Source organism: Micromonas commoda, chromosome 1 (genome assembly GCF_000090985.2).
Source record: "Micromonas commoda chromosome 1, complete sequence".
Classification (NCBI taxonomy): Eukaryota; Viridiplantae; Chlorophyta; class Mamiellophyceae; order Mamiellales; family Mamiellaceae; genus Micromonas; species Micromonas commoda.
The window spans coordinates 15,114-41,201 of NC_013038.1; the positions used below are offsets into that span (position 1 = coordinate 15,114).

Consider the following 26,088-nt stretch of genomic DNA (forward strand, 5'->3'; position numbering starts at 1 on the left):
TCGCGAACGGTACCCGGGGGGTTGGGGCGCCTCCGGAGCGGAAGCCGGTCGAGACGACGGCTCGGCGTGGGCGCCGACGATGATCCGGGGCGTAAGGTACGCGTACAGGTTCGTCTTGGCCGACAGCGACGAGCGCACGTACTGGAAGAAGACGTTCATGGACGAGTACCTGCCGGCGCTGTCTCTCGATAACCAGAGCCTGATGAACTACGTCAGGAGCCAGACGGATTGGAACAAGGACGACGCCGGGGTGCCCGCGGATCTCGGCGCTGCTATGGAATTTTTTCGAGGTTTGAATAATTTGTTTGCTTACATCGTCGCGGGGACGGCGTGCGCCGCGTTGCTCCTGGGTTTGGACACGGTGGCAGCGCGACTCGCGCTTGAGACGTACGGCGCTGAGAAGGTCAAACGCGATTGAGTGCTGCACTTGACGGACGGTATAGACACGTTCATTTAATATTACACGTCGACTCACCAAACCAACCGATTTCCTTGTGAACGTCCCTGTCAGCCTGTGTGCCCGTCACAGCACGCTGCTGGCGGATTGGTTCGTTGTGAAAACAGTTCCTCTCGGTGCCGCTCGTCGCCGCACAACAGGGCAGCGCCGCCTCCCACGCCGAGAGTATCGGACCCGGGAGGGGCGCGGCACTTAACCGGGGAGAGGCGCCTGCACCCGGGTCGCGGGGATGGTGTTCGAGAACCTCCTCGCTCCGCTGCTGGAGCGCTTCCTTGGGCAGTACATCGTCGACCTGCCCAGGGAGCAGCTGCGGGTCGGAGTGTGGAGCGGGGTGGTGCGGCTCGAGAACGTCCGTCTGAAGCCCGCGGCGTTCGATCACCTCAAGCTGCCGTTCGCGGTTCGCGAGGGGACGATCGGGTTGGTCGAGCTCAAGCTGGCGCTCAAGACTGTGCTCCTGTCCGCCAGGCAGCACCCCTTCGTCATCACCCTCGACGCCATCTCCGTCACCGCGTCGCCGAGGGCGGAGGATGAGTGGGCGGCCGAACCCGCGGCGAAACGCGCGTTGGCGCTCAAACGCGCGGCGCTCGCTGCCGCGGCGGCTGAGATCGCGGCGACGAAGAAACGCAAGGGACGATCATCCGCCCCGGCCTCGTCCTCCGCGGTCCTCGACGCGCTCTGGGCGCCGTTGTTAGACAGGCTCAGGCTGAAGGTGGGATCGGTCCACGTGAGGTTCGCGGACGTGCCCAGGATCGGCGCGGTCGAGTCTCACGACACCGCGGCGATCGGAATACGACTGGACTCGCTCCTCGTCGCCACGCCGGGCGTCGGGGAGGACGAGCGGGACAGGAAACCGGGCGAAGGGGCCGACGACGAAGACGAGCCGTCCCCGTCGACGTCGAAGGGGGCTGACGACGACGTACCGCCGAGGGGACGCGGTCCATCCAGGGGCGGCGGGGGTAAAACCCGATCGTCGTACACGGCGAGCATCGGCGGCGTGTTATCCATGGTGACACCCGTGCGCGAGGCGAGAAAGAGGGTCGAGGTTAAGGGTCTGAGGGTCTACTCGCACGTGCGGGGCGACGTGGACGACCCGGAGGAGTGGTGCCCGAGGGTGACGGGGTCCGAGCTCGTGCGAGGCGGTGGACACGACGACGACGTACACGAGGACGACGTCATCGTCGGTACGGACGACCTATCCGCCACGCTCACGTTGACGGCGCGGTCCAAGGTTTCGCCCGTCAATCAAGGTCAGGACGATCGAAACAATCAAAACGCCAAAGACAGCCAACAGGGGGGTTTCGACGTCAAGCTGGAACTTCACGGCGAGGTGAGCGCGAGGACCCGTCCGTCGCAAGCGCGGAGCCTGATGCGGTTGGGGGACCAGATGAAGGTGTACGCGTTGCGTGAGAGACACGGCGCGGACCGCCCCGTGGATACGAAAGACTGGAGGGAGTGGTGGAGGTACGCCATCAAGTCGGTGATGAGGGACCTGTCGGATAAGGAGGACGGATCCAACCCGAAGGAAGACCTCAAGCGGGCGGCGAACGTGATGAGGTACGTGGACCTGTATCGCAAGAGATTGGAGGGTCAGTCCAAGCTGGGCACTAAGTCCTTGGATGAGAGCGTCGACTTTGGCGAGGATGAGTTTTACGATTGCGAGCAGCCGGATGACCAGGATATCGCCCGTTTGGAGCTGTATTCGCTCGAAAACGAACTCAGCCTCGAGGAACTCTTGACGGCGCGTAATCGGGCCGAGGAGCTCATGCACGACGACGAAGACGACGGGGAGTTCCACGATGCGGAGGAGAGCGAGCTCGAGAGCGAGTTTGGCGTGGACGACGACGAAGATACCGGCGAGACGAAACGGAAGGGTTTCCGGTGGGCCGCCTCCGCGTTGTATCGCCGAGGCCAGTCAGCGGTGACGAGCGCGGTCGGCCTGGCCGTCAACACGATGGCATCCACCTCCACGTACGTGTTCGCATCGTCGGAACGCGCCAGGTCGGGCAGACCCGCGTTCACGCTCATCGCCGAGTGTTTCTCAATCACGCTTTGCGCGGAGACTGAGGAGCAGACGTACGGCGTGACCCGCAGGATAGCCGCCGACGCCGTCCGCGTGGAGGTGAGAGGGATAAAGGTCGAGACCTGGGAGGGTCCTTCGACGTCCGCGTTGGCACTGAGTGTCGGTGTGCACGACATGGAGGCGTGGATGGTGACGAGGGGCGACAGGAACGATGAGGGCGACGGGAACGCCAACCGGATCCGGGCCGCGTGGCGCAGGAACGACTCTCAGCTCGGCGACTCCGGCGGACCCGTCGTGAAGGTTACCCAAAGACGGACCATCGGTGGATCCGAAGGGGTGGAGGACGATTCGACCGGCGTTCAGCCGTTGGAGGTTGCCGTCGCGCCCCTCGCGATCGTGGCGCACTCGCGCATCGCCGCCGCGCTCGCCGCGTTTCCCCAGGAGATTCCCGGTTCTCACTTTGGACGCTTGCTTTCCTCGGTGTGCGGGCTGAGGGGCGACTCCCACAGGGAGCGCCTCGTGCGAGCGACGACGTCCATCGACCTCGAGTTACGCGCCCAGCCGTGGCGACTCGAGGTGAATCACACTTTGTTTCTGCTTCCTTCCGCGCACACGTCCAACGATCCAAAGGCGTGCGCCGATTCGTGCGCGGCGGCTCTCGAGATTTCTCGGCTGGCGGTGGAGTGGTCCCCGGGGGGCTCGAGGGCGTTGACGGCTTCGGAGATAAGCGACGTCAGGGCGCACGCGGAGGCGTTGGTGCGTAACCCTACATCCGACCCCGAGGACGTGAACGAGGCGGTGTTCGCGCTCGAACAGGCCGCCTCCACGCACCAGGTTGCCGCCGCATTTTCCGGCGTCCAGGTGAGCGTCCCGGTGCTTCGAACCTCGAGGGCGGGCGGCGGCTTCACGTGGTCGCCCCTCTTTGACGAGTTTAGCGGACGCGTCACCGCCGTGATGCGCTCGTTGGCTGTGGGTGGCGGTGACGCGTCGAACAGGGTACGCGCGCGCCTTGGGGTGCTCCACGTGGGTGTCACGCCCGCGGTTGTGTCCTCTCTGGTCAGGGTTCAAAACGCCGTTGAAAAACTAGCCGCGGAGGTTGACGCGTCCGCGCCTCGACACGTCGGTGACGCGTTCCTTCCGTTCAGTTCCAACCCGGCTCTCGACCTGGACCTGAGCATGGAAGAACTCTCCGTCGCCGCGAGCTCGACGTCGACGAGCGCGCTGTACGTCGCGAAGCTGACATCGATGGATGCGCGTGTCGGCCAGTCGAGGTCTGGACACGCGTGGATAAACTGTTCGGTTCAGTCCGCGGGGGTGGATGTCGCCAACGCCAGTCTCCTGCGGGTCAACGCCCTCAGGGAGAACATGGTGGACGTTAAGTCGTTCCTGCGAGTGGATGGATGCGTTCCCGCGACGGGATACGGTCCGGGCAAGGTAAACGTCGAGGCGTGCGGTGTTGAGGCTGTGGTGACCAGCCGCCTCATCGTCGTCGCCGCCGAGTTTGCCGGGCTCGTGGACGCGACTGGCGGCGACGTGCCCGCGGGTGGTCCCAGGGACCAGGCGAACTACGTCTCCTTGCTCGGTGCGGGACGTCGACGATCCGTCAGGCGCTCGCTTCACTTCCTCCGAAACGCCGTCGAATCAGACGCCGGGACTCTGAGCGATGAGACGAGGGACGCCGATTGGGCCGCGCTGGCCGATCCGTTTCCCATGTCTCTTCCCGAAGATATTTCTTCAAAGGATGGTGACGCGGTGACTGTTTCGTTCGCACTCGCGACCACCACTCGCGTCGTCATGTTCGAGCACCGGGAGAAGGGTCCGTCGGAAACGTCCGGCGAGCCCGTCGCCGTCGTCGACGTGTCCACCGCTGAGCACAGCTCGGTCGTTCCGAGGAGCGCAAAGTCCGCGTCGGCGCAACACTCGTTTGCGGTTAGGAACGTGAGGGTATGGTCTCCAGCCTCGAGCCCGGCGACCGCGGACGTGCTTCCATCTTCTGACCCGGGAGAGAAGGACGCCGTGTTGTTGAACGTGGGCGTCAGAGTCAAGGCTGACGCGTTTGAAGGATCCAAACAGCCCGTGGTGGACGTGAGCGTGACGCACGTTCGCGCCGGGGCGCATTCGGAATCCATCGCGAGAATCGCTCGATTCGGCGCCGCGTGCGCCAAACACGCGGCGGCGTTTTCTCCCCCCGCGACTGCGGTAGAGGAGGACGCGTCGAGCGACGTGAACGGTGCCACTTCGTTCGAACCGGGATGTTTGACGGTGAAAATCGCGGATGCGTCGGTATTCGTTCCATCCCCGAGGCGAGGCGATCCAGCCGGATACTCCGACGGTCGCGGTCTTTTACTCGCGTTGGGCGGCACGAATCTCATGACCCGTCTACCTTTCGCGTGTGCATGGAAAGACGACCCGTCGTTTGCACTCGCCAGCTTCGGCGTGCAAAGCGTCAGGTTGGCGGCGACCGAGCCCGAGGAGTACGAGTGGATCGTCGCGTTGCAGCCGCAGAGATCCGCGGCGATGAATCGTCGGCCGATGATCCACGCCGACCCCATCAACGTCCCGGCTTTACTTTCCATAGGAGCCGTGCGCGGGATCGAGAAGCCGTCCGAGGCGCTATCGCTTTCCGTCGAAGTCCCGCTCGTGTCGTGCACGTTAACACCCACGTCAGCCGGTCTGGTGCTCGACGCGGCTCGAGCGTTCTCCGCCGCAGACTTTGGCGAAAACCCACCGGCTTTGGCCGCGGCGGCTGAAGAAACGACCGTCACACGCGACGATAAAGGGTCCGATTGGTCCGTCAACATCGCGGTTGATCGCGTTTCTGCTCTGGTTCAGTCATCGGACGAGCGCGAGGGTGAGTTTGGCGGCGACGGTGACGAGATATCCGCGCTGATCACCTCCTCCGGCATGGGCCTGAAGGTCAAGTCGGCGTCCTCGGGAGCATCCACCGCCATGAAGATTGTGGCTTCTTTCGACCGGGCGCACGTGCTGGATGTCAGCGCCACCGCCGCGGGTGAGGCCGAACGTATGGCCGCTGGTGTCAAGCTAGGCGCGGAGCAAGACGTTGGAGTTTTCCTCGCGTGGATCGGGGTTGTTTCCGGCGACGAATCCCGCCGATCCGTTCTCACCGCGAGGGCCCTGTTCGATGATGCGACGGACGCTCCAACCTCCGCGGGGCTCGACGTCGCCCTCGGAGGCGGTGGGTTCGCGGTCAACATACCCGCGTGGGATCGGGTCGTCGCACTCGGTTCGGCACTCGCATCGGAGGTTGACTCGGCCAATGACGCCGACGCCGCGAAAAGTCTGGAAACGTCGCACGCGTCTCCGCTCGCTCCCGTCGCGGAGGATGACTCGAAACCTAAGAAGAAACCGTCCCGGGTGCCGCTGATTGTCAAGAGCGCACTCTCCACCGGCGAATGGACCGTCACCCTCCCGTGGAAGGGTTCTTCCGAGACTGACGCGCGAGCGATGCGCCTCGTCGTCGACGCTCGCGCTTCGGCGTCTGCATCCTTGGACGTCAACGCCGGGTACGCGGTGAAGGGTTGGGGCGGCGCGGTGACTCTCGACAGGTTGTCGTTGGACGTGAGGGAAAGTCTGCCGGATTTGTCGCAGCGGACGCACTCCCTCGCCGAGGCCAAGGGCGTCTCGCTTTCGGCCACCTCCGATCAGAGCGACTGGTCCACCGGCGTGTCGCTAGACCTGGTCGTGCGTGACGTGTCCGCGGCGGTGTCCACGCGCCGGTTGCAGCTCATCAAGGAACTTCAGGGTCTTTTGGACGACGGCGCCGCGCCACCGCACACCAGATCGCACGGCGGCTCGTCGGCCCAGCAAGAACCCAAGACGTCGGTTCCACTCGCGTTCCCGCCAATCTCTATGAGCGTCCAGCTCGACACGGTGGGTACTCTGATCGTGAACGACGGCGACGAGGACGAAACGATCGGTGTCCCACTGGTGGAGGCTGCTGTCCTCGGTCTGTCTGCGTCACTCACGGCTGACGCGGACGCGCGATTGGGTCTGCGCGTCTCCGTCAACGTCGAGGCACAGGCGCTCGTCGACTTTCTCAACCACCGCAAGGGTGCGTGGGAACCGATTGTGGAACCTTGGAGGGTCCGCGTCGGCGTGGACGCGCTCATCGCCCCGGAGAAGACCTCGGCGCCGACCAAAATCGGTGTCAAGGTTGTCGGCGTCGATCAGCTCGAGTTCACAGCCACCGAAGCCGGCGCCGTCGCGACCGCGGCTGCCGCGCTGGCGCTTTTCAACGGCGTCAAGGCGACCGGCTCGCCGACGAGCGCCGACGGCGAAGACGTTCCGTCCAAGGCTGCGCTCCAGTTACAGATCAAGACCAGGCGGCAGCACCACTCGTACTGGCTCCACAACGCGACCACTTCACCGGTCGAGTACTGGCTCGATAATAGCGACCAAACGATGACCAACGGCGACACCGATCGGTGTGGGACCGTCCCCGCGGGCGAGAGGGCGCTCCTGTGTTTCCCGGATGTCAAGTCCAGGGCGGCGCCGCGGTACTCGTGCGTCGCGGGCGTCGAGACGCTCGTGTCACCCGCGCCGGCTCCGCCCCCGGCGCCGACCCGCGCCGTGGTGCTGAGGGTGGAGGGTTGCGCCGCCGCGTCGAAGCCCATCGTGCTGGACAGAGCCGCGGCGTACGTCCTCGACCCGTCAAACGGATCAAACGGATCGGCCGACGGATCATCCGACGCTCGTCTCGTCGCCGAGGTGCGGCAGGTGGTGGACGCGCAGGGCGGCTCGAGGGAACTGAGCGGCACGGTGCGATCGGAGCTCCTGTTACGGTCCGATCTCGCGTTTCAGAACGCGACTTTGACACCCGTGGAGCTCAGGTTCGACCGACGACTTTCCGAGCGTTTGGTGTCCTCGCCCGCGCTCGCCGTGGACGCGGGCCAACGAGTCTGGCTGCCGATGCCGTTGGCCGGCGGATCGGCGCGCGTGCAGTGGCGCCCGCTCCCCGAGCCCGACGAAGCGCGATCTTGCGGCGGCGCGACGAAAGTCGGCGTCATTCGACGGGGAGACGGCGCGAGGGGTTCGCTTCCGGATTTGCCGGACGCTTCGGAGTACGGTTGGAGCGACCCGGTGTCGCTGAGGACGCTCGCGGCTGCCGCGGCGGCGGTGACTGATTCCGACGATCGACCCGAGCCACCGCACGCGACGGCGGCGCCTCGGTGGGGATCGAGAGCGACCGGATCCGGATCGTTCAGGTGCGTCGTCACCGCGCATCACTCGCGCAAAGCCGCCGCGTCGGTCGTGGCCCTGGCGCCTCCCCTGTACCTCACCAACTCGCTTCCGGTGTCCGTCTCGGTATCGGTCGGCTCGGGGCCGACCGACGCCGAGGCGAGCCCCGATGGTTCTCGAGCATCGCCGCGAGCCGAACAGCGGCGACAACGAGGGGAGCACTTGACCGTCGCGCCCGGTGCCACCGTGGCTGTGCACGACGGAGCCGCGGACGCCTCGTCAACCGTCGACGTCCACGTGAGACCCGCGGGGTACACAGCCGTACGTCCCGCCGTCGCCGTCCCGGTCATGCCCCGAACCAAAAGGTTTGGAGACGAGGCTGAAGGAGCGATATGGTCAGCGCGTCGCGAGGTTTTCTTCGCGGACGACGGCACCCCCGGCCGGCTGGCGCGGCGGGTGCCCGTCAGTCTGAAGATTGAAGCCACGGTGGATGAGCACGGCGCGAGGCGGGTGCGGATATCGTGCCCCACCAGCGCCGTGAACAGATCCACGGACCCGCTCATCTTGCAGCAGGTTCGACCGCCCAGGCCCAACACGTTCGGTAAGGGCGACGCGGCGAGCCTCGGTCTGGCGGGTTCGGACCTGAGAGGTTGGGCGAAGCGGCGCAGGGACAGGGAGTCGCGCGTCAAGACACCCGGCGAGGGCGACTGCTGGTTGCCCGCGGCGACGGAGGTTGTGACCCTCGCCGACGCGAGCGGCGGGGAGGTTGTTCGTCCCCGCACGCCTCGCCGCTCGCACGGTCCCGGGGTACCGTCGTCGTTCGGGGTCGTGGCGATGTCGTCGCCGAGGAGGTTGACCGAATCACAGGCGCACGGCGTCGCGCACATAAGCTCCAGGTCCCATTCGCCGCCCCTCTCAGTTCACGACGTGGCCATGAGCGCTTCAACCGACGGGTTCTCTACAGACGTTTCGATGTCCGCGTCCGCGAGTGAAACGTCGTTGGCCCGCGACAGCGGCACGAGAAAGTACAACACCGACGACGAGGGCGCGTTGCTCGGCCACAGGTCGTCGCGTCAGCTCGAGGCTGTACGGGCCATCGACGCTTTGAGCGTCGGGATGAGCCCGGGCGACGGACAGATTCGCGTGCACGACGGTTCGCCCATGGACGCGGTTCCGCGTCGAGGATCGTTCCCCACTTTGTTCAGGGACCCGTCCAAAATCGATGCGGGATCCACCAACTGGAGCCCGGGCGTGGCGATGTACGGCGGGTCGCCGCACAACGAGAGCCAATCCGAGCTGGTCATACCCCAATTCGTTCGGTTCCGATCGCCGGATGCCGCGCACTGGTCCGCCACCACTCGTCTCAACCCGGGCGACAGGCCCGTCGTGGTGCGTTGCCCGGCGGCGTTATCCCCGGCGGCGTGTTACGAATACCTCGTGTCCCTTCGTAACCCGCTCACGAACGCCGGTGCCGTGGGTGGAACGGTCAGCGTAGGGCCCAGATTTGTCGTCCGCGGCAACCCGCTCGGTTCGACCGACGCCATCTGGTTCAGGCAGCCCGAGTCTGCGCACGCGGGAAGGTTGCTGGCGGGCAGGGACGAGTCCGTCACGCTGTGGGGCGACGCGATGGGTCCGCGATCGTTGAGGTTCAGGCCCGACGGAGGCGCGTGGTCGTGGTCCGCGGCGGTGCCGGTGGACAGGCCGGGTGTCGTCTACGTCAAAACCGCGTGCCTGACCCGCGACCCGGCTGAGATTGCCAGGCTGGTTTCGAAGATTTCGTCGGGTCTGACCACCCCGGGCTCGCCGTCCGTGTCCAGAAGGCTGGGTTTCCACTCGCCGCCGCTGCCGGGCACGCCCAGGCGGTCCAACGTGTCGCCGAGGCCGTCAACCTACGTAAGGAGCTCGTCCAGTGTTTTGTGTCGAGTCTTTTGCGTCGCGGTGGCTCAGTCGAGGAGCGTCAAGGGGGGATGGGAGACGGAGGTATCCGAGCTCGGGCCCGGTGAGATCGACGCCGTCGCGCCCGTCAAGTTCGAGAACAGGTCGGGCACGACGGTATCGTTCAGACAGGCCGACGCGCCGAGAACATCCGCGGGCGACGACGTGGTCGAGCCCGGTCAGGTCGCCGCGTATGCCTGGGACGATCCGTTTGGTTTGAAAAAGTTGGTCGTGTCCATTCCGGGATCCGAGTACGTCACGACCGTCGCCGTCGAACCAGACCCCGACATCGACGATCTCGATTCCGACGAGGACGAGGACGAGGAGACCGGGATGGTGACGCGCCAGATCATCGCGCGGTTCGTGGACGAGAAGAGACCCAACGCGCTGCTTCGGCTGAGAATCGTTCGAAGCGAGACGGCGGGAGTCCCTTGCGTCGTCACCGTCGAGGAGGCGGATGCCCACACGAACACCGCCGCGGCCGCGTCGCACCGCGCGTCCGCGGAGATTGAAGCCGTGAGGGCGCGTCTCGCCGCTCAGGGTGCCAGTCCCATCGAGGGTCTCGTCAACCAGGGCCAGGGCGTCCAACCGTCCACTCCGGCTTCGCCCGCTTCCACGGCCAAGTCGGGACCGACGCCGCAGTCGGGAACCGTCCCCGGCGGCGTGTCACCCGTCGCCACCAGGGTCATGACGCCGATGCTGCCGAGACGTCTGCGCCCGATAGCTAAAGCGTTGGCGTTCGCCGCGGACGTCTCGAGAGCGGCGGTCAAGACGTCGCCGCCGCCGCTATCCATCGAGGTTGTCCTGGAGATACCATCCGTCGGTCTCAGCGTGGTTGACGCGCAGGGCAGCGTCGAGCTTCTGTACGCGCGCGTGGCGGGTGCACGAGCCGCGGTGTTGGCGCGCGGGGTCGGGTCCATCAGTGACGTGGCGTCGGCGATCAAGGAGGGTTCGTTCTCGCTCCGGGTGGCGCACGTGAGGGCGGACCTTCAGACCCCGGGAGCCGCGTCTCAGCCGTCGGTGTTTTCGTCGGGCGGCTCGTCCAACCTGCCGAGGGGTGCGCATCCCAAACCCGCGCTCGCCGCCAAGACTACGGTCGCCAGGCAGCAGCAGGTGAGCACCGGCGCGAGGGGACCCGGGCACGCGACGCACTCGTTCGCGTGGGAGGTCCAGTCCCTCCTCGTGGATACCGCGCCGCTGGTGGTTGACCTGAGGGAGGAGCTCTTGTCGGCGGCGCCGCGCGTCGCCGCCGGGTTTGCTCGTCCTTTCAGAGCCGTCGGTCAGACGGAAAGTTCGCGAACTGACGACGGGGACGACAAGGCGCAGGCCAAGCCCAGTCGCAGGGCGATGGCGCTCAAGTCGGCAAGGTCCGCGTCGGGTGTACCGCCCGAGGATTTCGTCGGCGTCGGCGGCGTTAGGGTCGGTCCCTTTGACGTCGTCGTGTCGTTCACGGCTTTGCCCTTCTTGCCTTGGGGCGTTCGGTCCATCGGCGCCGTGGACAAGGCGAGGGTTTCTCTGAGGCCGTTCCAGCTCCCGTCGCCGATATCGCCCAAGCCACCCGCGGGCTCGTCCGTGTGGACCGCCGAGCAGGTGGCGACCCTCGCCACCCGCCACTACATCGCGGAGGCTGCCGGCCAGGTTGTAAAGTTTGTAGCTTCCAACAAGCTCCTCGGCGACCCGGCCAGGTTCTGGAGTCAAATCTCGGGCGCCGTCGTCGAGCTACGATCGGCACCCGCTCGAAGGGGCGCGGGGCGACGATTCAGACGGAGGATCGCCAGTGCCGTCGCCGAGGCTGCCAAGACGACGCTGCAACACGCCAGGGAGGTCACGGGCGAGGTTGAAGCCAGGTTTCTCGAGGCGAGGGAGCTGAGGGCGGCGCGACTCAGGCTTCGTCGCATCGAGGATCCCGACCAGGAAAACGTCGACGGCGGCGAATCGAACGTGCCGGGATCCGACGTCGCGCCCTCCGGCGCCGAGACGTCGTCGTCCGCCCGCGTCGAGCATCCCACGTGGGAGGTTGTCGTCGGCGTGCTGCGCGCGGCGGGATCGCTGGTCGAGGCTCCGCTGCAGGGCGCAGAGCTGAGGGGGATCCCAGGCTTTCTGGAGGGTGCCGCGGAGGGCGCGATGGGCGCGGCGGCCAACGTGACGTCCGCGACCCTGACCTTGGCGTCGGCGCTGGTCGATAAACTCGCCGTGTACGGCGACTCCAACGTCGACGAGGAGGAGGGGCGAAGCAGCGATGGGGCTCAATCCGGGGCTCAGATGTCAATTCGCGGCGGGCGGGGCGGCGTCGTCCTCACGCCCCGGCTCCGTCCCCCGCGCCCGCCGCCCTCCAACCACCTGGAACCCCTCCTCCCGTTCAACGGCGTGGAGGCGATGGCGAGGGAATTGCACCAGTACGCCGCGGGGGGACGGTTCGCGGGCGAGTGCTTCGTCGCCGGCGCCAAGCTGGTCCGGCCCCGCGGCGCCTTCGTGGCGGTGACGGACGCGCACGTCATCGTCGGCGTCAACGTGGGTTCGTCGTCCGAGACTGGCGCGTCCAAGTGGCTGGCGCGCGAGGCCTTACCCCTGGAGGACGTGGTCACCGTGAGCAATCGCGGTTCGATCGGCGCCGAGACGGTCGTGGTGAGGGCGCTGCCGAGGCGGACGACGGCGAGTGGTCGTTCGGATCGATCGACGGAGGGCGGCGGCGGGTCGGATCAAACTTCCGGAGCCGTGGCGCCCGCGGGGGACTCCGCCCTGGAGCTGGTGCTGCGCCCGGTGGCGTACGTCGCGGCGTTGGCGCACAGGCTCGGAAGGGAGGGAGGGCGGGCGACTCCTCCTGCGAACGTAACAGAGAGGTTAAGGAACGGAACAGCCGCTGTGAACGGAACAGCCGCTGTGAACGGAACAGCTGTGAACGGAACAGCCGTGAACGGGTTGGTTTGGATGGCAAAAAAGCCGAGCGCGTCGCCTGGTCTCGGCATCCGCGAGGTTGAGTTGCACTGCGTCGACGAGGCGTGCGCCGGGGCGTTGGAGCGGTGCCTCGTTCAGGCGACGCGGACGAGCGGGCGCGAGGCCAGGGGGGTGCACCTCGCGTAGGACAACGTTAGCTCATGTAGTCAAGTAGAGTTTAGACTAGTCGAAACACCTCGTCACACGGATTGACGAGAATCGACCTGGGCTTCGAGGAACACCTGACTTCGTCGGCTCCGAGAGGATGAAGATCGACTCGCAACAGTCTAGATGGCGCACCGCGCGACTGGCGTCCTTCGGCGACTGGCGAGGGCGCTGCCCCCCCGCGCCGTCTCGCATCCTCCCGTGACGACGGGTGCGTCCACGTCGTGTGCGACCCCCGGTTCGTGGACCCCAACCCGGTGGTTGGCGATGGTGCAGGCCAACGAGCTTCGCGTCGGGCAAATCATCGAGAGGGACGGTTCGCTGCTGCAGCTGACCAAGGTTTCGTACACGCAAGGCCAGGCGCGCGCGGCGGGTAACGTTCAGGTGGAGTGGAGGAACGTGCGCACCGGCCAGAAGCAGTCGCTGCGGCTGTCACCCTCGGACAAGCTCGACAGGGCTGTGCTCTCCGAAGAGGAACACGTTTTTTTGTTTCAAGCCGGCGACGAACTGGTGTTGATGCACCCGAAGACGTACGACCAGGTGGAGGTGAGGGCGGAGGTGCTCGGCGAGGTTCAAAGGAAGTTCCTGACCGATAACTGCGAGGTGAAGCTCCTGATGCACGAGGGCGAGATTGTATCCGCCGAGCTCGCGGACGAGGTGGAGATCGAGATAGCATCGGCGGCGCCGTCTTTGAAGGGGGAGAGCGTCTCCAACCAGTACAAGCCGGCGGAGACGACGACTGGGGTGTCGCTCAAGGTTCCGTCTTTCATCGACGCGGGGGACGTGGTGGTGGTCAACACAAAGACCGGGGAGTTCGTGCGACGAGCGAAGCGATAACACGTAGGTGGATTGAAAATGGGGTGCCAACTTTCTCCCTCTGAATGCGGATCCGACTGTGTTTGTTTTTTCTCCCCTCGCCCTCCCCTGGACCCGCCACTACTCAAGACGCGGTGTGGGAGGCTCGCACGACTGCAACCTTCATCTCACTCGGAACTTAGCGTCTCGCGGCGTCGGGCGGCAGCGAACGGAACGGCCTCGGTTGGCTCGCCTCGTGCCACGAGGGAGGAGTTCTTTTGAGTGTCTCCTCATCCGTCGGTCGAGACGAAGATGGCACCCCCCGCCCCCAAGGGGAGGAAGGTAGATTCGTGCGTGTTCAACGGCGAAAAGTTCGCCGTCGACGACACCATCACGCTCCGTCCGCCAAACTCTAGCGGGCCGCCGTTCGTGGGGAAGTGAGTGCGCGACCCAACCACCACCGACCGGGCGATCTCACGCGTCTCACTCGGATCCGAACTTTTCAAATGGCGTCCGTCCCTTCACGTTTCCGACCCGACCCGCCCCCAACTCCCCGCCTCGCAGGATATCCGAGATAATCAAGGAGCCGAACGGGGAGGAGCAGTGTCACGTGTCGTGGTATTACCGCCCCGAGGAGGCGAGGGGCGGGCGTAAGGCCTTCCACGGGGATAAGGAGCTCTTCACCTCCGATCACTACGACTGGGTGGCGAAGAGCAGCATCAATGGGCACTGCTCGGTGCACAAGCTCAGGGAGTACCAGCAGTTGACGGAGGTGACGGATAACGACTACTACACCAGGTTCTCGTACAAGGCGAGCAAGGGGGAGTTCAAACCCGACAAGGTGCCGGTGTACTGCGCCTGCGAGATGCCCTACAACCCCGACCTGTTCATGGTCGAGTGCGAGTCGTGCGAGGAGTGGTACCACCCGCAGTGCGTCGGTACCACGAAGAAGCAGGTGGAGAAGCTGGCGCACTTCGTGTGCCCGAGCTGCGATAAGAAGGCTCAGGCGCGGGAGGCGAAGAAGCAACGAGTCAAATGAGGTGAAAAGGCGACGGGTACGCACGTCGATGGACGATAAAGACGGGTGTGTACGACACAGAGGACGGACGAGGGAGTAGGACATCTACCGTCTTTAACCAACAATTCTTCTACGAAGGCGTTCTCAGCGCTACCCGCTCAGTCGCCGCCCATGTAGCCCATGGCTTCCCTCTTTCGTTGCAGCTCCTTCTGCGACGCCGCCATCTGAGCCGCGAACCTCGCCGCCGTTCTCATCTTCGCCAGCCTCAACCGTGAGATCAGCCGTTTGGCGTTGTGCTGCACCCTCGGGTTCTTGGACAGGGTCATCACCTCGATGGCTGCCATGCCCCCCTCCTTCATGAACTGCTTCTGGTTATCGTCGCCCATCGCGAGGTTCGCCAACGCGGCGACAGCCTCCGTCTCGCAGTACGCGTCACCGCTCTTTGCCATGTCGATCAGCGGCTTCAAAGCCCCGGCGAGCACCATCTTACGCCCGTTCTCCTCGTGCAGACTCAGCTCCGACGCAGCCTTGGCGGCGAATCGAGCCACGTCGAGGTCCTTGGACCGCAGCATCTTCACGACAGCCTCCAGGGCTCCCATCTTTCCGGCGAGCGCCCTCAGGTCGAACGAGCCCGCCAGGTTCCTGATACCCAGCGCGGCGACCCTCTGGAAGTCCTGCATGTCCCGTCGGGCGTTCGACGACACCTTGGACATCTCGACGAACAGCTGCAGGGCCCTGTACTTGATCAGCCTCACGCGTAACATCTTGTTTGTCGCCAGATTCGCGATGGCCAGCGCCGCGGGTAGTTTACGTCCCGCGATCGTGTCGTTGGCCTTGACGAAGAGCACGCCGAACTTATCCATCGCCGCTAGCTTGTTACCAAACTCTGTGGCCAGCGACAGCCTGGCGACGGCGATGAGGCACCACTTCTCCACGTCCGTGTCATCCGTCTTTGCGATGCGAATGAAGAAAAACTTCACCAGCTCCTCGACGTCATCTTCGCACAGCTTCTCCGCCGCCGCCGGATCGTCCGCCAGTTTAGAGTACCCGATCAGACCCAGCTTCATCACGCTCTCCTTCTTACTCTTGACCATCATCCACAGCTGCTTGTGCACGCCGCAGTCCAGTATCCGCTGTCGCACCGTCTTGTTCCCGCCAGCCTTGCTGAAGAAACGCGCGGCAGCCTCTGCGAGTTTTTTATCCTTGGCCTTGTACATGTTCCCAACCTGCGTCAGGAACTCGGGGGTGCCGATCTCCTCCGCGCACCCGGTGTCGTGCATCGACAGCAGCGCGCAGCAGTCCAGGGCGTTAGCCTTGACCTCCGGATCCTTGCTGCTGACCCACGCCACCAGCTTGGGCACGACCTTCCCCGACCTGACCACCGCGCTGGACGCCATTTCTGTCTCGGCGACGTCGAGGAGCATCTTGAGCGCCACCTTGGCGGCGGCGTTCTGCTTCGCGGCCGTGAGCTTCTGAAGGATGTCGGGCATGTCATCTATGTCGTGCCTCGCCTCGCCCTTTCTGCCTGGTAGGTACTTCTTGGCCTGCTCGAGCTGCGACGCGCTGCACCCCATCGGAAGAGCTTCTCGTCCGAGTAAACAACGGCACCTTTCGCCGACGGGACCCGAACCCCCACGGTGAGCCGCGCGGACCGAGGATGCGCTCGGGTCGGTCTCACCGCGCCCGAGTGGCTACTCAGAAAGGGCGTCTGAAGCCCCTGCGCCCCGGCGATCGGCGCCTGCAGGGCCACCCCGCAGTGAGAGACCCGCGTTGAGACCCAACAACGAACACTTCTCGTTTTCACGGGCCGTACTGGTAAACGAACGTGTTTGCGAATGTCCGAGAGGGCACCGCCGCAGAGATCACCGCGCACCCACAGAGGGGAGGTGCACCATGTCGGCCGCCACCATCGCGTCGCTGCGCGCAGCCGCTGAGGCGCAGAAGGCATCGGCGGAGCGCGCGCTTCGCACCCTGGATGAGATGGAGGCGCGCGGGGATACCGACGACGATGCGTCGGAAGAGCTCGCGTCGTTGGCATCCACGGTGGCGGAAGAGCTGGGCGGGGTGGTGGAGTCGTGGCGCGGGGCGGCGGACGGGAACAAGCCGCGCGAGATGGTCGGCGTCGGGTTGATGATGGGTGGTATGTCGCTGGGTGAGCTCAAGGGTGCCATCGCGTCGAGGCCGTCGAAGAACACGGACGACGACGACGACGGGGCCAACGACGCCAATCGGAAGATCGGCGTTCGAGTGGTGCCCGCGTCGTCGTCGACGCCCGTCGCGCCAAACGTAGCAGGCGGTAAACCCGCGTGGATGCTGGAGCTGGAGGCGAAGAAGCGGGCCAAGGCGGCGTCGGAGCGACACGTGGGGTGACGAGTAGTGCGGAGTTTGCGACGATGCGACGACGGTATCGTACGTAGCGTCGCCGTAGGATTTCGAGGATTTCGCGTTTGAATCAAACGACTCGTTCGTCGCTCATCCGCCGCCTCGTCCCGGCCTGGGCGCGACGCAGCCCTTGATGGCCTTCTGCAGCCACTGACCGGGTCCCCTCGGCGCGTCACCGCCCGGCGCGGGACCCGGACCGACGCCGTTCGTCGAAGCCTGACCTTTCCCGCCGCCCAACCCGAGCTCGTTTTTGTCCACCAGCATGGACACCTGCCACTCGAGATCCCTGCACCTCTTCTCCGCCTTTTCGAGCTTGGCGGCCACCTCCTGCACGAGCTCCTCGGCGGCGGCGGCGCGCTTGGCCTGCGCCGTCTGCGACGCCGCGGCGGTCACGGCGGCGGCGGCGTTGGATTCGTCCCTGGCGCCGAGAGCAGCCTCCGCCTTGGCCGCCCTCGCCGTAGCGTCGGCGGCGACTCTCCTCGCCTGTTCCAGCGTCTCGTGCGCCCACGCGCCGGATTCGGCGGATTCGAAGTCGGCGATGAGCGTTTCCAGCGGGGGAGGGAGGGAGCTCGTGTCGTTCGTGCCCTCGAAGCCAACTCCCGCGCTCGACGCCCGCGCCTCCGCGGCGGCGTTCTCCTCTGAAGAACCGAAAGCCCAACTCCACAGCGACGAATCGTTTGAGCCCGGTTCTTGTCCCGGCGTCGACGACGAGCCCCTGAGCCGCGCGAGGACGCGCGCGAGCCGCTCCCGCGCGGCCAGGTCGTTCTCGTCCGCGGCGTGGACGTCTTTAGGGTTAGGGTTAGGGTTAGGGTTAGACCTTACGCCCGTTGTTTCGAGGCGAGCCTTGAGGGATTCGACCTCGTCCCTCGCGGCTTTGGCGTCGGCTCGAGCGCGCCTGACCTCGTCCGACGCAGCCTCGGCGCCCCTCTTGACCGCGGCAGCCTCGATGGCGGCGACGTCCACGCCCGTTTGGCCACCGTCCCTTATACCGCCCGGTCCTGATCCCCCACGATGAATGACGTTCGACGTCTCCGTTCGAACCTTGGCCATCTCCTCCAGCGCCGACGCCTTGCTCCTCGCGTCGGCGAGGTCCGTTTCCAGCTCCTCAGTCCGCCTCGTCACCGCGTCCAGCTCCGCCGCGAGCCGATCCGCCTGCGCGCGGAGCTTTCCCGACTCCTCCCGCGCCTCCCTCGTCGCCGCCTCGGCCTCTTCGATCGCTTCGCCCACCATCTGCTCCATCTCCGCCGACGGCGTATCGTTTTGCGTTTGTACGGCGCGCTCTGCCTCCTCGGCTCGTGCCAACAGCGCCTCTTCCCGCTCCTTGAACTGTTCCTGGAGTTTGGCGAATCGGCGCTTGCGCTCCTCGCCCTCCTTCGCCGTCTCGGCTGCGGCGGCGACGGCCTCCTCCGCGCGTTGATCCGCGGCCCGCGCGCGCTGTTCCGCGGCGGCGGCTTGCAACACCGCGGCGTCCCTCGCATCCGTAGCCTTGGCGGCGTCCTCCACGGTTTGGTCGAGGTTCTCAACCCTTTGCCTGAGCTCGTTCAGCTGATCTTCCGCCGCCTTCTTGCCGGCGTTAGCCTCGGTGAGCTTTTTGGCGACGTCCGCCATGGCGGCCGCGGCTCTTCCCGCGGCAGCCTGGGCATCCGCCGCGCGTTCAGTCTCGTTTGCCAGTTTGGCGTCTTTCTCTTTCATCTCCTTTTTCATCCGCGCCGCCGAGTCCTCCAGCTCGGCGACGCGCCTCGACGCCCCCGACCTGCCCTCGCGCTCGGTCGCCTCGTTCCGCTCGAGTTCGGCGACGCGCCTTTCGAGATCGTCCGCCCGGTCCTCCGCGCCTCGTCGCGCAGCTTCCTCCTCGGCGATTGCGCTCTCGGCGGCGGTCTTGGCCGCCTTGACAGCCTCCAGCTCGGCGCCGAGGTCTCCAACCTTGGATTCGAGCGATTTCACCGCCTTGACCCGGTCGGCGTCGGCTTTCTCGAGTTCGTTCTGCGTCTCGGTCGCGGCGGCGATGGCCTCCTCGGCGGCGCGCCTGTGTCTGTCAACCTCGGCCCGCAACGCCTCCACGACCTTCTCGGAACCCTCGCCCTCGAGCTTCATCAAACTACGCGCCTTGTCCGCCTCCTCGAGCCGTTCGGTGACCGACTTCAGCTCAGCCCTGAGCTCGGACACGGTGGATTCGGACGCCTCCCGTTGGGCGCGCAGGGCGTCCAGTTCTTCGCTCGGATGGCCCGCGTTATCGGATGGCTCCGAGTCAACCTTCGCGTCCTTCGACTGCGCATCCTCCAGTTTGGCTTTGAGGGATTCAACCTCAGCCTCCAGTTTGGCCTTGACGGATTCAACCTCAGCCTTGAGCCCTTCAGCCTCCACCCGCGCAGCCTCCACCTCCGCCTGGTGCTTGGCCTCGATCGACGCCAGCGTTGCGGCGGCGTCGGGTTTGGAATCGTCGGTGTCCGCCGACAGCTGTGCCCGCGACTTCTCCGAGTTTGTTCGTACCTCGGCTAGCTCCCGTTCTGCCGCGGCCAACTTCTCCTTGAGCTCGGTCGCCTCCTTCCGCGCCGCGCCGAGCTCCTTCGCAGCCTCCCTGTTCACCTCCGCGACGCTCACCTCCAGTTTCTCGACGTGCTGCTCGAGCGACGCGATCTCTTCCTTCGCCGCCTTGAGCTTAGCGACGTCGCTCGGGTCGTCGTGCTCCTTGGACTCGAGCTCGGCATCCTTGTTCGCAACCTCCGCGTACGCATCCTCCATCTTACGTCGCGACGTCTCCGCCTCTCGAAGCGCATCGTCCAGTCGACGCTTCACCGCGTCCAGCTCCTTGTTGGCGCCGTCGAGCTCCAGCGCGATGCCCTTTCCCTTCTTAACCGCCTTTGCGAACTTCTCCTTGTACGCGTTCGCCTCGGACCTGGCCTTGGCCAGTTCCTCTTGGCTCTCGGCGTCGTCGTCAGTTGAGGGTTTGGGTTCTTTCGTGGGCGTGGTCCCCGCGGCCTTCATCGTCGCCGCCGCGGCCTGTTTGGCGAACCTCGACGCGTCCTCCCGCGCGGCGTCGGCGTCGGCGCGGGCGGCCCGCAGCTCCTCGTCGAGCCGCGTGATCTCCGAGTGGGCGACCGCGAGGTTGCGTCGCAGCGTCACCTCGATCTCGTCAGCCTCGTCGTTCCGTCGCGACATCGCCACGGCGGACGCGCCACCCACCGCTCCCAGCGCGGCGGCACCTCCCATCGCGCCGGCTCGATCTCCGTCGTCTTCGTCGTCCCTCATGGCCTCCTTCGCCGCGTTCATCCCTTTCTCCAGTCCCTCGTCGAGCATGTCGAACCCTTTGTCGAGCTCGTCCCCGAGCTTGGACGCCGCTGCCTGAGCCTGCTCGGCGAGCTTGGCGACGTTGAGATTGTTGAGCCACGACATGGCGACGAACGAACGGCCGTGACCCCGGCTGGGGGTACCTTGGTGTGGAGTAGGGGGTGGCGAGAGGTGTGGACTGTATCGATCACGACCACCAAGACAGCCAGGCTGCTCGCTGGTCTGCTGGTTTCGAAACATTTTTTTGTGGTTTTTTGAACGTCAATCCGTCTCCTTCGGTGCGCCACTTAGTACCCACGCTGAGCGGGGTTCTACGTTAGGAACGACGATCATGGCTACCCGTGAGACCGCGAGACGCCTCATGCAGCGCGTGGCCTCGGTGCGACCACACCCAGCCCCTGAACCCAGCGTCAGATCCCGTGTCGCGGCCCCAAAAAAAGATTACGATGAATAACATCCGCCCCCTCCCCTCGACTCGTCAGGTTGGCCGTGCGCGCCAGATGTCCTACGCGGCCGGCGAGGAGCCCGCGGTGTTCGTCAACAAGCACACCAAGGTCATCTGCCAGGGTTTCACCGGCAAAAACGGCACGTTTCACAGCGAGCAGGCCATCGCCTACGGCACGAACATGGTCGGGGGCGTCACGCCAAAGAAGGGCGGCACCACTCACCTCGGCCTCCCCGTCTTCAACACCGTCGCCGAGGCCAAGGCTGAGACGGGCGCGAACGCGTCGGCCATCTACGTCCCGCCCCCGTTCGCCGCCAAGGCCATCATGGAGGCGATGGAGGCTGAGATCGACCTCGTCGTTTGCATCACGGAGGGGATCCCCCAGCACGACATGGTCCGCGTCAAGCAGGCGCTCATGAGGCAGAGCAAGACCCGCCTCATCGGCCCCAACTGCCCGGGCATCATCAAACCCGGCGAGTGCAAGATCGGCATCATGCCGGGGTACATCCACAAGCCCGGCAGGATCGGCGTCGTCTCCCGATCCGGCACCCTGACCTACGAGGCTGTGTTTCAGACCACCCAGGTTGGCCTCGGCCAGTCCACCTGCGTCGGCATCGGCGGCGATCCGTTCAACGGGACCGACTTCGTCGACTGCCTCGAGAGGTTCGTGAAGGACGACGAGACCGAGGGCATCATCATGATCGGAGAGATCGGAGGCAACGCCGAGGAGCAAGCCGCGGAGTTCATCAAGGCGTCGGGGACCACCAAGCCGGTCGTGAGTTTCATCGCGGGGCTCACCGCGCCGCCCGGCCGGCGGATGGGACACGCGGGCGCAATCATCGCGGGTGGTAAGGGCGGCGCGCAGGATAAGATCAACGCGCTCGAGTCCGCGGGTGTGACCGTCGTGAAGTCGCCCGCGCAGATGGGTAACGTCATGTACGACATCTTCAAGGAGAGAAACATGCTCTGATTGACGACGATCGGCGAGGCGTCACGGTACGCGTACGTAGTTTCTATTTTGAGTTTTGTCAAGAATTGAGTTTTGATACGAAGGTAAAACGTAAGAAGTCATCGCGCGGGGCTGTCGTATCCGCTGTCGACGTCGTCCGCGTCTCCGCCGCTGATGAACGCCCACAGACCCCTCCGTCTGGTGGGCGGCGGCGGGCTCCTCTTATCGCCCGAACCCGACTCGTCACCGATCACGAAATCGATCGGCGCCGCGCCGAGTTCCGCCAGGCGCTCGTTGGCGCGTCGCAGAGCCTCCTTCGCCGCTTCGTTTTCGCTTCTCAGTCGCCGAATCTCCGAGTTCTCACTGGAGACGCGCCTCAAGCTGACGGCGGACCCGTTATTTGACCTCGACATCGCCGCGACGACACCGGGGGACGCCACCGACCGTGCCGAGTGCCCCGACGCGTCACCGACTTCATGAGCGGCTTCACGCGGCTTCGTCTCCCCGCGCGTATCCATCCGCGCGCGGCCGGGCCGACGCATCGCGTGCGTGCAGTTGGAGTACCGCCGACCGTCGTAACCGCCAAAGGCGATGATGGCGCCGCACTCGCCGGGGTTACCGCCCACGCTCACGCACGTCATCCCCTCCGCCGCCAGCGCGCTTCCCCGCTGAACCTCGCCGGCCGTGAACCACTCGAGCCCCGACACCTGGTTCGCTCCGACGCCCCGAGGGTTGGCCAGTTTTAACCCGACGGTGTCCGCTAATCCGCCGCCGCCGTTCCCGCCGCCTATAATGAGCCAGATGCCGTCGTCCAACACACACCCGGCGGAGTTGGTCCGAGGCGCGGGGACGACGCCCGCGGGGTTCAACCTGTGCCACGTCATCGTCATGGAGTTGAGGCAGAAGAGTTCGTCCGTGGGTTCGCCGGCTCCGCCCGCTTTTACGCCGCCAAAGACGTAGACATCCGGGCTGCCGTAGCCGAAACAACACGCCACGTGGCCGGACCGCGCCGCCGGCCACGTCGGCGCCTTGACCCCCCTTCCGCGCGGCGCCTTGTTCGTTCGTGTTCGTTCGTCCTCGATCCAGCGCATCTTCGTCAGGTCCAAGACCCTGGCGTCGTCGAGGAGTCGACCGCGTCGATCCTCGCCGCCGAAAACCACCACCCTCGGGTTTCGTCCCCCCTTACCCTCCACCATCGTGGCGGTGTGCCCGCCCCTGGCGCACGGCGCGTCGCCCTCCACCTTGAGCCGGCTCCACTCCCTGGACGTCGTCTCCAGGACCCAAACCTCGCACTGCGCGTCCACCGGATCGTCCTCCCGGGTGTGCCCGCCAATCACGAGAATCTTGGTTCCAAACGCAACCGCCGCGTGGCCGCTTCGCGCGGGCCACCCGGTTAAATGCGCCACGTCAACCTCCCCGGGTTTCATCGAACACCGTAACTCGTCGTCACTCGCCCACTCCATCTTGATCGTGTCGAACACGCACACGTCGGCGATGCGTCGCCCGTTACGCACCCCGCCCACGGTCCACACCTCGGACGCTCCGATTCGAACCGACGCGTGGCCCGATCGACCGCGAGGTTTGGCTCCTCCCACGGCGTAGGTCACGTCCGTCCACGTCCCGTCCTCCAGGCACGGGATCTTCGCCACCGCGGGGTCCAGCGGCGGGTCCCTCGAGGAAAGGGACGACCTGCTGACGGATTGGGTGAGGTTGTCGGCGGATGGCCGAGGGGATCTGCCGAGCGATCTGCGCCCGGCTGGCGGGGGCCCCGGGGTCCTCGGGGAAGGTTGGTCCTTTTGGCCTCCGTCTCCTCGGTCGTCGAGCCGAGCGAGCTGCGCCTTGGCGTCCATCCCGGCGGCGGCGACGGCCTCCGCGGCAGCCTCCGCCACCTCCCTCACCCGTTCCTCGTCCCCGTCGTTGGTCACCAGGTCGTACCAGTCCGGGTTCTCGTCCTCGATGCCGCTGACGTACATTCGCATCGCGTCGATGGTGCTCAGGGACCCTAACGAGTTCCACGAGTTCCACTTGGCGCGCTCCAGCTGATTCCAAAAGGGTTTCGGGGTTGTGCACGGACCCGCGGTGACCTGAGCGATGGGGCGCGATGGGGCGCGTCGGGGTCAACGGGTGGGCCATGGGCTGGGGGCTGGGGCGGGAATTAATTTGGCCGTATTCTCGAATACGATTCCGCCGCGGCGGTCGACTTTACCTGCTGGTACAGCGCGTACAGGAGGAGGCGGGTCTCGTCGGACACCGCCCTGGACCCCAGCGGAGGGTTGGCGGCGAACCCGACGGCGGCGTAGAACCGATCGGGAAACGGAAGCTTGTGCGCCATGGTGTTCTGCGGGCAAGGCCGCGCGCCCGATTTTGGTTGGTCCAGTGGCAGTGCCGTGCTGGGATGACTTCTCATGCCACGCGCCAACCACAGAAGCCAAAAGTTGAGAACCGCCCAAGCCCGCCGACACTTTCGAGGGACACTCCCTCCGCCTCTTCGACAGGCGAGACACCGGCGCTCGAGCGGGAAAAAGGAGTCACCGGCATCATACGAATGGGCAAGTCCGCCGCGACCCCGCGCCGCAAGCCCAACGTGCTCATCACCGGCACCCCGGGCACGGGCAAATCCTCCCTCGCCGAGCGCGTCGCCGCCGCCGTCGAAGGCTTCAAGCGCATCGACGTCAGTCAGCTGGCGAAGGAGCAGGACATGCTCGAGGAGTTCGACGAGGAGCTCGACACGCATGTCATCGACGAGGATAAGGTTTTGGACCACATGGAGGAGCACGGCCTGGGCGGCGACGCGGGCGGCGTGGTCGTCGACTACCACGGCTGCGACCTCTTTCCCGAACGATGGTTCGACCTGGTGGTGGTGCTCACCTGCGACAACGCCGTGCTGTACGACCGGCTGCAGGCGCGGGGGTACTCGGATAAAAAGATCAGGGGCAACGTGGAGTGCGAGATATTCCAGACGTTGGTGGAGGAGGCGCGGGACTCGTACGAGGAATCCATCGTGAAAGTGTGCGCCTCGGACACCATCGACGACATGGAGGAAAACGAAAAGGCGATTGTGGAGTTCGTCGGCGCGTGGAAGTCTTCGGTGTAAGTAAGCGAGCGGCGTTCGATCATACGTGTCCTCGGGTCGTGCGATCGATCATGGGATTAATCGTGGATCACACACACCCTTTCATGAATTCACGACGTCTTGCGTTCGGTGACGCGCATGGACTCGAGGAGCACCCTCCTCTCTCGGCTCTCCTCGTCGCCGCCGCCTTCGCCCCCCTCGCCCCCCTTTCGGTCGTCGTCGTCCTCGTCGTCGTCCAAAAGGGGCTCAGCCTTGAACACGCCCACCATCCTCCACTCCCTCCTGAACCCGAACCTGGTCTGCAGGAGCATCAGGTTACCTCTCGACGCCATCGTCCCTCCCCACGCGGCTGTTCGAAAATGTAGAGAATCCTCCGGCAGCGTCACGTCGCCTTTGGCCATCCCCGACGTCTTGACGTCGAACTTTAACGCGTCGCCCTCTAAACGCCACTTGCCCGCGCTCACGGTCATGGGCGCGAACCCCCCGATGGCTATGGGCGTCACCACCCCGTTCGCCCCGAGCTCCACCGCCATGGGTAAGATGACTCGAAAGCCGGATGCGCCCCACTCGGGCGGCATCCAAGTTCCTCGTTCGCGCCCTATGTCGAGCGTGAGCCTCCACCTGGTTCCCGCCAGCTGCGTCGCCGCCTTGCCCTCTAACCCCAAACGTTTGGTCACGTCGCTGCCCCGGGTCCTCGCGCGGTACGCGTTGTACGCCACGGCGGCTATGACGGACCACTGAAACGCCGCTCGGCGAAGGCGGCTCGCGCGAACCTCCTCTAGGGAGGGATCGCGTCTCGGATCGCCGAACGACGAGACGGCGTCGGAGAAGTCGGGTTCGGTGTAGGCGACGTTCGACTCGGCGACGTCGTCGTCGTCGGCGCCGAGCGAGAGCGGAATGCCCCGGGTCGCGTTGGCCGAGGCGCCCGCGGGCGGGGAGGACGCGCGTCGCTCGGAGCGTCGGCTCAGGGGCACGGGTTCTTCGCTGATGGCCCGCTCCGCCTCCAGCCGCTGGAAGTACCCAAGGCCGGAGCCGTACTCGCCGAGAGCGGCCGCGGGGGGCGGCGTCAGGACCGGCATCGCCCCACCGACGGACGCGGAGAGCATCGCGGCCGTGCACGCTCCGGCGATGCGCGACAGAGGAACCGTCGACGTGGACCTCGATCGGCACGACGGACGCCGCTTATCCTCACCCTCGACGCCGGGCGGGTTCGACGACGACGACGACGCGCGCGCGGCGGCGGACGCGGCGCGACGCGACCGGACGAGGCGCGTTCGATCGACTCCGGCACCGCCGAGCGCCCTCCCCCGCGCGGCGGTGATCGAACATCCACCCGACGTGGTCGTCATCTCCCGGCGTGTGCGAGTGTGTCACCGAACGCGACGGTCGGAGGCAGAGAAGATTTCTCCCGCGCGCCCACAAGATCGG

At 65.8% G+C, this 26,088-nt stretch overlaps 10 protein-coding genes across 10 annotated transcripts; 6 read left to right on the top strand and 4 right to left on the bottom strand.

Annotated features, from left to right (window-relative positions):
• Positions 1-686: 686 nt before the first annotated feature.
• Positions 687-12,692, top strand: MICPUN_54783 (hypothetical protein; the record flags this gene model as incomplete). Its single annotated transcript, XM_002506972.1, has 1 exon — positions 687-12,692. The coding sequence occupies one exon, from the start codon at positions 687-689 to the stop codon at positions 12,690-12,692; it is 12,006 nt and encodes a 4,001-aa protein (XP_002507018.1).
• A 285-nt stretch (positions 12,693-12,977) lies between these two features.
• MICPUN_78252 (predicted protein) lies at positions 12,978-13,547 on the top strand (the record flags this gene model as incomplete). Its single annotated transcript, XM_002506973.1, has 1 exon — positions 12,978-13,547. One exon carries the CDS (start codon positions 12,978-12,980, stop codon positions 13,545-13,547), a length of 570 nt encoding a protein of 189 aa, XP_002507019.1.
• Positions 13,548-13,817: 270 nt separating this feature from the next.
• On the top strand, positions 13,818-14,544 carry MICPUN_77910 (bah-phd domain-containing protein; the record flags this gene model as incomplete). Its single annotated transcript, XM_002506974.1, has 2 exons — positions 13,818-13,942; positions 14,070-14,544. The coding sequence occupies 2 exons, from the start codon at positions 13,818-13,820 to the stop codon at positions 14,542-14,544; spliced, it is 600 nt and encodes a 199-aa protein (XP_002507020.1).
• A 73-nt stretch (positions 14,545-14,617) lies between these two features.
• Positions 14,618-16,097, bottom strand: MICPUN_54786 (hypothetical protein; the record flags this gene model as incomplete). The annotated part of the gene is made up of 1 exon (XM_002507361.1): positions 14,618-16,097. One exon carries the CDS (start codon positions 16,095-16,097, stop codon positions 14,682-14,684), a length of 1,416 nt encoding a protein of 471 aa, XP_002507407.1. The 3' UTR covers positions 14,618-14,681.
• A 319-nt stretch (positions 16,098-16,416) lies between these two features.
• On the top strand, positions 16,417-16,893 carry MICPUN_54787 (predicted protein; the record flags this gene model as incomplete). Its single annotated transcript, XM_002506975.1, has 1 exon — positions 16,417-16,893. The coding sequence occupies one exon, from the start codon at positions 16,417-16,419 to the stop codon at positions 16,891-16,893; it is 477 nt and encodes a 158-aa protein (XP_002507021.1).
• Positions 16,894-16,995: 102 nt separating this feature from the next.
• Positions 16,996-20,298, bottom strand: MICPUN_54788 (predicted protein; the record flags this gene model as incomplete). The annotated part of the gene is made up of 1 exon (XM_002507362.1): positions 16,996-20,298. The coding sequence occupies one exon, from the start codon at positions 20,296-20,298 to the stop codon at positions 16,996-16,998; it is 3,303 nt and encodes a 1,100-aa protein (XP_002507408.1).
• Positions 20,299-20,497: 199 nt separating this feature from the next.
• SCS-alpha (succinate-coa ligase) lies at positions 20,498-21,703 on the top strand. Its single transcript, XM_002506976.1, has 2 exons — positions 20,498-20,572; positions 20,676-21,703. The coding sequence occupies exons 1-2, from the start codon at positions 20,525-20,527 to the stop codon at positions 21,606-21,608; spliced, it is 981 nt and encodes a 326-aa protein (XP_002507022.1). The 5' UTR covers positions 20,498-20,524; the 3' UTR covers positions 21,609-21,703.
• ACBP (acyl-CoA-binding protein) lies at positions 21,666-23,919 on the bottom strand (the record flags this gene model as incomplete). Its single annotated transcript, XM_002507363.1, has 2 exons — positions 21,666-23,671; positions 23,794-23,919. 2 exons carry the CDS (start codon positions 23,917-23,919, stop codon positions 21,707-21,709), a joined length of 2,091 nt encoding a protein of 696 aa, XP_002507409.1. The 3' UTR covers positions 21,666-21,706.
• A 213-nt stretch (positions 23,920-24,132) lies between these two features.
• MICPUN_77463 (predicted protein) lies at positions 24,133-24,681 on the top strand (the record flags this gene model as incomplete). Its single annotated transcript, XM_002506977.1, has 1 exon — positions 24,133-24,681. One exon carries the CDS (start codon positions 24,133-24,135, stop codon positions 24,679-24,681), a length of 549 nt encoding a protein of 182 aa, XP_002507023.1.
• An 89-nt stretch (positions 24,682-24,770) lies between these two features.
• MICPUN_54792 (predicted protein) lies at positions 24,771-26,009 on the bottom strand (the record flags this gene model as incomplete). Its single annotated transcript, XM_002507364.1, has 1 exon — positions 24,771-26,009. The coding sequence occupies one exon, from the start codon at positions 26,007-26,009 to the stop codon at positions 24,771-24,773; it is 1,239 nt and encodes a 412-aa protein (XP_002507410.1).
• Positions 26,010-26,088: the final 79 nt, after the last annotated feature.

Bases quoted from the DNA above. Each gene is read 5' to 3' on its own strand.
- SCS-alpha (XM_002506976.1), top strand. From the start codon at position 20,525: ATGGCTACCCGTGAGACCGCGAGACGCCTCATGCAGCGCGTGGCCTCG. The intron at 20,573-20,675 runs GTGCGACCACAC...TCGACTCGTCAG, and splicing joins TCATGCAGCGCGTGGCCTCG to GTTGGCCGTGCGCGCCAGAT.